Below are 9,134 nucleotides of genomic sequence, written 5' to 3'. Positions count from 1 at the left end.
TGGCAAAAAATGCGTGTCTTTCAGAAAAACATATTTTTTAACACAAACAATATTAATATTAATATTATTAATAATAATAATAATATAGTAATAATATAATTCACATTAAGGAGGATTAATTTAAAAATATGCAATAGAAAGAGGACGAAATAAAATTATACAAAAATAAAAACAGGAAAAACATTCATATATAAATACATGTACGATGATTTTTTTTTGTTTGTTTTGTTTTGCTTTTGTTTCTTTTTGCTCTACACTAGTATTAAATTTTTATATATATTTATATTTATATATTATATTATAATGCATTTATAAATTACTAATTTTTGACACTACCGATGTCTTTTGAATCTAAAAATTTAATTATAATAATTTTTGTTTTTTATACGATTTTGTATTTTTAAATGTATTATTATTAACTTAAGTATTTAGTAGTTTATAAGTGTATTTAATTTACTTTTTCTTTGTTTTAAATTTTCAATAAGTTTTCATTTTTTCTTAATTTTCTTGTTTACAGCAATATTCGTATTCCTTACAGTTGATTTGATTTTTGTTTTTTTTTTCTTTTTTCTTTTTTCTTGTGTTTATTTTATATTTCAATTAATAACATACATATTTGTTTTATTTAATTTTTATTTATTTTATTTTGTTATATTTTATAGCGAATTAATATAATTTCAGTTCATTGTTTTCGTGTTTTACTATGTTTCATTTTTGTTTTTGTTTTGCTTGGTTTTCATTAATAATATGTATAACTTAAATTTAAAATTTATATAAAAACTTGTAATTTTAGGTTTCTTTAGTGTATGTGTGTGTGTGTTTTTTGTTTTTGTTGTTCCTTCTCACAATCGGGCATTGCTCTTACCTCCGATTAAATTCCGATTTTATTGCTAAAAGAAAAAAAAAGAAAAAATATATTTATCGGATTCTTTTGACGTAAATATAATCATAACTAAGAATTCAAACTTACCATCTATAATTTCTTGTTTTGCTTTTTGGATTTCTAATCGCATTTCTCGAACAAGTTCAGCTTTTAAACTATCTAGATCGGCTGACAACGCAAGCGAGAGTCCTTCACCATTTACTTGCTGCATTATTTAAAAGAGTAATTTTAGATTTAAAAAAAATAACAACAAAATAAAACGACTTTGTCTACTACAGGGTAGGAAAGATACACTACCACCGCGGAAAATCTGATCGACAGGAGAATTGACTCCTGGTCTTAAAGAAAATAAATTATAGTCAATTGATAAAATCTTAAGAATTAAAAAGTTTAAAGGGGTCATCCCATGTGATGGGTTCAAAAGATCGTTTTTTTTTTCATAAATTGATAGTTTAATATGTCTATAAAATTGGATGTCGTCTTAAATTTACGACTTCCGGCTCTTTAAAAAAGATAAAACAAATAAAGGAATCGATGGAAAAGGACTAGATAAACTTAATAATAAAATTATTCAGGAAATTTTTAATGAAGGTTTTGAAGGTAATTTAAAAGTAATGTCGGTTAAGGGATGCCCTACAGGCCGCGAAGCCCATACCTATGTTGAGAAACGTGATGAAAAGCGAATCTCACGTTCTGATCGGCGCGTAAGTGATGCCTTTAAACAAGCCAGAATTGATTCAAGAGCTGAACAATCTGCTTTGAAAGAGTTTCGAGAAGAAGAGGAAGGAACACTTTATGGACCAGGCATCGCCGATTGAAAGGTAAGTTAATATTAACATAGTTAAGAGGACTTGAAACTTTAAACGAGTTATTCTCAAAACTGTGTTTTTCAAAAAATTCAAGGGGTTGGATTAAGCACATGGAATGAACTATCGACAAGCAACAATTCCAAAAAATTAGATTTTTTTATAGCAAAAAAACAAAAAAAACGCAAAATTCTTTTTTTTTTCAAATGTCTCCCAAAAGTCCAATTTTCGGTATATTCATTTGATGATAGTTCATTCAACAGTTCAAGCCAATCAGCCGGAATCGTGAAGGAAGTGCAAGCCCATTTTTTCGAGATGAAGATGTTCACACCGGTGTAACTCGTGTTCTTTACATTATTTTTAATTCAAATTTTATATTTATACTGTCGAACTATGTTAATAAATAAATAAAGAAATCTATAACAATAAGCATACAAAAATTTATTCTTTAAAAAATCAAGAATGAAAACTATGACCCCCAATTTGTTTAAGAGAAATATGATAAAATATAAAATAATAGTTAAATTTTATAAAAAAAAAGCATTTCCTTCAGAAGCCAAAAAATTTCTTAAAATAAATCTCGTACAACGCCGTAAAGGTCTTAGTTTGTTATATTTAATTATTATAGAGATCCAACAATACTCGATTTTTAAAACTAAAACTATTGTTGACATTTCTCTACATTAACATTTAAATTTGTTTCAAAAAAATTTAGACAAAGCGTCCAAACTTCAATCAATTTGGTCATTATGCACTTTAAGGAGAGCAAAACCTTGGGAGAAGTTGCACGGTTATTAATACTAGTCATTCTACAATGCAATTCATTATAAAACTTTACCAGAAACAAGGAACAGTTGAAAGTAAGATGAGAACAAGCGGAACACAAACTTAAAATGATGCGGATGAAAGGTGGATTATTCGACAGGTAAGGATAACCTTAGAATGAGTGGCCCCACACTTGTTTAAGAGGCTGAAACTTATCTTTTCGAAAAGCAATTTAGATAATCTTGATCAATACCAAGAAAGAGATGCCAGGAAGAGACCGTTTACTAGCAAAGCAAACAAAATGATTTTAATTTGCAAAATAGAATGTCAGCAAAGATTTCTAGTACTGGACAACATTTATCTTTTTGGCTCGGTTGGTAAGGTTAACGCTTGACGTAAAAAAATGTGAGAGCAACGGTTGAGCTTGTTCAGTGGTTTGGTCATGGTTTGGGGATATATGGTTGCATCTTCAGTTGGAAGCTATAATGGATCAGCCCATTTACCTAGACATCCTGGAAACTACAACAGGAGCAATCTCAAAAGAGTGTAAGCGGAAGAATGGTCAAAAATAGCTCCTTCGTAGTGTAAGGAATTAGTTGAATCTATGCCTCGAAGGACAAAATTTGTCAATGCAAATAAATGCTTTCCAACTAAATACTAATTTGGGTTTGTTTTGTCATATTCAAACTATTAAATACTAATGTAGATTTTTGTACCTTGCATTTATTATTTTTAGTTTTATTAGAATATGAATCTTGAAGTGTTTAAAACAAAGGCTTAGAAATTGCCCACTTGCAATATAGCAGTTTGTATAAGTTTTACTTTGATTCACTTCAGTTTTCACGAGGTATAATTTATTTTTTAACTTTTTTGCACAAACTCAATTGGTGCGGGGTGCAATCAGATTTTTTAAATGAAAGCAATATATAACCAAATTTTAAATCTGTTTTATGTTTATGGTGTGACTTTTGTTATGAATTGTAATTGTAAGAAGCGCAGTAGATTGAAAAGCAAAAAACCAAGCAATTTTATCCTTTTTCCTGTTTAAAAAAAAACACCAGGTATAAAAGCCCTACACGAAATGTTGTTTTAAGCTTCAAGTTTTGTGCCAAAATATAAAAATCAGCGACACATAGATCACTTTAAGAGCACACAAATCCGCTTTCGATAGTTTTTTTTTAATTTAACCAGATAAACAAAGTCTACAAGTTTAAGAGGCTTGGAACCAATTTCCAAGTTCAAATATAAAAATGCAGGACTCAAAAACACCATTCAATGCCTTATAGCTTTTGTTATATGTGTTGTGGTGTTTCCAGCTTGACGCCAAGTGATACCAATTATAAAATAGAAGGTTTTTTAAATAAGCCGGGATTAAGAATAAATAAAATAGTCGGTTGAGAACAAGGCCCTAGTGACTTAAAACTCTCAAACGTTCCTGTGTGCGAGTACTGTTGTCAGGGATGGCCGGGATTAGAGCGTAATAAGCTTTAAACAAAGCCTTAAATTATCCCCATTAATAATAACTTTTTTTTGGGAAAGTCTTCAGAGATTTCAGCTCTTTGACTTGTAATTTCTCGTGACTTCTGATTTTGCGAACACGAATTCATTATACTGTACTATTTGACCCAAGTTTAAGAAAAAAATACTTAACATTAAAGTAATGAAAAGTGAAGAGAAATGAGATTTTGTAAACCAAATTTTTTCAAACTCGTGAGCACATAACTTTGGTTAAGCAAAGACCTACCCATATTAAAAAGAGTTTCTTGGATAAAATAATAAAAAGACAAAAATTTGTGTATTTTGTGAATTTTAAGACAATAAGCAAAATTGCACGATATAATTTTCGAATAAGAATTTAAAAACATTTTAAAACTACATATTTTAATCGTAAAAATTAAATTTAAATCAAAAACTGGACAGACCATTTCTTCTCAATATCTGTTAAGGGGTTTTAAATAGGGACTTGACAATTTTGAATTTAATTTGTGAACTCTAACTAATTATCTCATAGTCAATTTTGTTGGCCAACTCAACATTTTCATCGTGGCAAAGTACACGTACGAGCAATGACTGCAAATTATAAGAAATTTCTACTGGAATACTTAGTAGAGAACAGATAACGAGTGACGTTATTTGGATGGATTTGATGTGGCGTATGTTCTTCGATTCTCCATGATTTCTAGTCTTTTTTGGAAAACCCATATGTGCAAATAAAGCATTAAGTATAAGTTTTTAATTAGTTCAATTCACCATCAGCAATGCTTTTTAAAAATTAAATTATAAAGAACCTAAGGAAATTAGCTTCCATTGTATTGACATATTCTCTATCGAGACTCTTGCAGTCAGGTTTGACATAAATATAATCAACTTAATGTAACAAAAGATTTAAAATTAGTTCAGTCGGATTAAGACTTCGAGTAATACAGCCTGAACTTTGTAACAATTAACATTTATAACAGTGAAAGGTCCAAAATAGAATTAGTCAAAACTTAACATTTAATACAAGAGTTATTTCAATGAAAGTTAGAAACTTTATAAAGCCTTATTCATAGGGAAAGGAAAAAACGTTGACTTAAGGAAATCCTTTGGAGACTGACAATCAAAAATAATTTATGAAGTTACAAACTCTACGAGAAAAGGTAGCTTCCGAAAAAAACAACATTTGAACAATAAAATGTTAGTTAGCCATTTTGTTATAATAAGTCAATATAAATCTGGTAAAATTTCACTTTATGACTGCTTTGAAAGCGAAAACAAAAAAAAAATATAGAAAATTAATTGTTTTTGAACTTTTGTTTTTATTAAAAATAAATATACGAGTTTGTCTTTATTTCTGGTGTAAAAAATCATTGAAACCCAAGTGACAAACTTTTGAGGGTGCTGATGTCGTTGGTTTCGTTCTTTTTTTACCATCTTGGAAAGAAAGAAGAAGTGTCGCTTTGGAGAAAACTACATCGTCAAGTATTGCAAAACATCTTATAGTATTTTTATGTTGGGTTTAAGTGTCTGATATCGCAATGAGTGGGAAGTGTTGAGCCGAGTAAACATTTGTGTAGTACGGGTGAAAAAAGAATCTCTATACTTAACAATAAGTCCGTGTTGTAAAAGAAAAATGAGTTTTTCTAAAATGTGTCTGAGTTAAAACTTGAAAGGCTCTATTTTAAATCTAAAGATCATTTATTTTGTCTATTGTATGTATTGTGAAAGCGAATTGATTTTCTTAACAAAATTCGTGCAATCATAAACTTTTTAATAAATGTGAAAAGTCAAACTTTCAAAATTAATTTTGTATTATGTCTAAAGCTTAACTCAAAGGTAGACTGTTAACGAGCACTCGAATTGCCGTCAGTTGAGTTTTTCACATTAAAAAAGAAGTTTGCAGTTTCACTAAATAAGAAGTAATAGATAAAGCGAAGTGAAGTGAATAGACTAAAAGCGATTCAAAATCTCATGATTTGTTTCATAAATCAAACTCTACTATGCTATTTCAAAGAAAATATAATAAATAAAAATATTTTGTAAGAGGTAAATTGGTATAAAATTTTTCCATGGACGGAAATATTATTTTACTTGTGTGAAATTTTGTTTCTGTAAATTTGAATTTTCGATCGCTTTTTAGTTAAAAAAATAGTAATAAAGCCCAAAAATATTGATCATTTGAAAATAAAAGTAATAATAAATAGCAATTGACTGTTTTATCTGCGCCCTGGGCATCCTTACGTATTTGTTTTATTCATTTATGGATGAAATTTTAAATCTTTTAATACTAAACTAAATTAAATTTCCAAGAGCAATCAAAACTTACCTTAAGTATCGTTTCTTCACTGGCACTGCCAAACCGTTTTCTTATTGGTCGGGGAGATTCACTTCCGCTATTTGAAGAATTATTATTTCCCGAATTGGAATTGCCATTAGAATTCGAACCGCCTAATTTATGTGGCAAAGTATTTGATTTCTCCCATGGCCGTTGTTTGGCATTTTGTGCTTCTTCTGCTGGATCCGGCTAAAATTGAGAAAGAACAAAATTTTGTTAAATGAAATAAAGCTTTTTAAATTAATTTAAATTAAACCTCTTTTCTTTCAGCTACAGCCCTTCGACGTGCCAATGTTTTGGCCATTTCGTCCATCATGGAAGCCATGCCTTTGGAGCTCCGACCAATTGTTCCATAGTTTCCACTGCCACCACTTGATGTGCTGCTTCCACTATTCTCAGCCGGTAGGGGTGCAGTCTAAAGGAAAGAGTTTCGAGAGTTCAATAAACATAAATATTTGATATAATTGCAAATAAAGACTAACCTTGTTCTTTTTGAGTCGAGCTTGTTGCAATTGTGCTGCCAAGGAACCCATCAAATCGGCGGCAGGGTCATCTTTCTTCTGCATTAAGCCACCCATAGGTGGAGGTGGTGGTGGGGGTGGTGCTCCAGGACCGCCTGGTCCACTTGGACCACCTGGTCCCCCACCACCACCACCCATCATTGGTGGTGCAGGTGGAGCGGCTGGAGGTTGAGGTGGTGGTGGGATGCCACCTCCAGTCGGCCCTCCATGTGTGTTGCCGCTGTTAAACATCGGTGCCCCGCCGCCAAATGCTGGTGGTGGTGGAGGAGCTGCTGGTGCTCCTCCACCAGGGGCAGTAGCTCGATTCAGCATCGGTGGTGGCATAGGAATACCATTGTGAGCGCCACCCATGGATGGCAACATGGGTGGTGCCATTGGAATCTGACTGTAGAGATTTTCAGTCACGGCAATGCTTGGCCCATTCGTCTGGCCATACTGTCCGCCACTTGAAGGATCTAACATTGGAAGATGTGACGGCTGTTGTGGAGGTTGCGGTGGCTGTGGAGGCGCCTGCTGGAGTTGCTGTGTCGGCTGTTGTTGCAGCTGTTGGCTACCATACACTACACTATTGGAACTCGCCGACGATGGAATGCCTTGACTTTGTGACGACGAAACATAAATGGGACCGTTTGGCATGGATTGCTGTGACGGCTGCTGTTGTTGGTTTTGGGGAGGCAGAGGGGGTAAGCTTCCTCTGTCCATACCGCCGCCGACAATGTTCTGCTGTGAGTATTGATGATGATTTAGATTTGGATTAGAACTAGATGACACATAGATGGGTTGCTGATACTGTATGTCATAATGGAAGTACACAAAAACACAAACCATATGGTATTTGGAATTGATTAATGGAAAACAACAAAACAGTTTGTGATTAAAAGAACTGATTTTCCAATTTTAAAATATTTTATCAAATGCAAGTATGAATAAAAGGATCTGACAAGGATCTTTGTTGCAGCTTATTCAACTCATGGTTCGTAGGACTGTTGATGATGGATTTTTTTGGCTTACCTGATTCTGTTGCTGGTATGAATTATTTATCATTTGTTGTGATGAATACACTGGATGTTGATGGTGCTGTTGTGCGAGTTGTTGGGGAGCATGATATTGATTCTGTTGTTGTTGCTGATTAGATTGTAATTGTTGCTGTTGTTGTTGCGACTGCTGGGCTTGTTGTTGTTGCTGCTGTGGTGGAATACCGCCTTGTGAATTTGGTGGCGCTTGTGGCGGTTGCATCATACCGGAATTTACACCACCACCACCACCTACACTACCACCGCCGCCTCCGATAATACCATTCTGCTGAAGGATACCATTGGCAGTTATTTGACTTTGGCCATAAATCTGTTGTGGCATCGACATTGGAGGTGGTTGTGGAGCCGGTGGTGCACTAAGGGAATTTCTTTAATTCGTTATGTTTCGATTCATAGGTTTTTGATTTTTTTGAGTTTTTTTTATGAGGCGATCATGATGAAAGAGAATTTTTTAGAAATTCAAGGGGATCAAAAAGGATCGAGCAATTAGGGAATGTGCAAAAGGATCATGATGATGATGATGAGAGAAAAAGAGAACAAGAACAACAAAACAAATCATTTAAATTAACAAAAATGTTCAAAAATAAAAAAATTGTGTACAATTATGTGTTTCTTTTTTTAAATGTTGGATGTGATTGTGTTTTTGTGATTCAAATGTGAAGGATAAGATTAAATTTAATATTTGAGTTTTTTCTTCATCTTTTTTGAGAAAAATTTGCTTATTTACTAAAGTGTATGTGAGCTTATTGTTGTGATTGTGATAGTGTGAGGATTAAAGTTTCAAAATTGTTAGATACATTTATTTAAAACAAAAAAGAAGAACTTCTTAATGGAAAGTTGTTTGGTCTTTTGTAATGAATCTTCCATGTTTCGTCGTCGTTAAAAATCTTTTATATTCGAAGCATTGCATTGCAAAATTTGAAAGATTTTAAGGCCATTTTTTTAAGAAAACCATAATCGTTAAACTCAGGTTATTAGCGATTTTTTAAGCTCTGAGCAGATAATGGAACTGTCAAACAAATCTTTGCGTTTTGTATATTGAACCTAGCTCAGAGCTTGATCAATTGCCTTAGGATAAAATTAATTGAGCGAAAAGGGGAGCTTTTAGAGGAGCGAAACCAACTTCACTTATTTTTTAGTGTTTATTTATAATTATATCAAAGGGCTCTAAATATAATGTGATCAGAGATTTCTTCATTTAAGAGTTTTAACTCGTTTCTTCATCAAGTTCTCAATCTTTAATTTGAATATCAGTTTGAGATAAAGCTTCGACAAACATATTCAGTCAAATAGGACGTACAAGGCACAATG

General features: G+C 32.4%; 1 protein-coding gene across 5 annotated transcripts in view; it reads right to left on the bottom strand.

The window, feature by feature from the left end:
• Positions 1 to 467: 467 nt before the first annotated feature.
• The window catches only part of LOC129953636 (protein enabled), a 184,789-nt gene continuing 176,122 nt past the window's right edge, over positions 468 to 9,134 (bottom strand). For 2 of the 5 annotated variants that reach the window (XM_056066880.1, XM_056066875.1), the window contains 6 exons: positions 7,801 to 8,191; positions 6,751 to 7,578; positions 6,525 to 6,683; positions 6,260 to 6,457; positions 971 to 1,088; positions 468 to 890 (listed from right to left, as the gene is read on the bottom strand). In XM_056066880.1, the coding sequence (XP_055922855.1) occupies positions 862 to 890; positions 971 to 1,088; positions 6,260 to 6,457; positions 6,525 to 6,683; positions 6,751 to 7,578; positions 7,801 to 8,191 (1,723 nt within the window). In that variant the 3' untranslated portion in view covers positions 468 to 861. The remainder of the gene's footprint in view (positions 891 to 970; positions 1,089 to 6,259; positions 6,458 to 6,524; positions 6,684 to 6,750; positions 7,579 to 7,800; positions 8,192 to 9,134) is intronic. The other 3 variants (XM_056066876.1, XM_056066878.1, XM_056066877.1) reach the window with 3 other exon arrangements.

This window comes from Eupeodes corollae, chromosome 1 (genome assembly GCF_945859685.1).
Source record: "Eupeodes corollae chromosome 1, idEupCoro1.1, whole genome shotgun sequence".
NCBI classification, from domain to species: Eukaryota; Metazoa; Arthropoda; class Insecta; order Diptera; family Syrphidae; genus Eupeodes; species Eupeodes corollae.
This window is presented reverse-complemented; position numbering and strand designations above follow the sequence as displayed.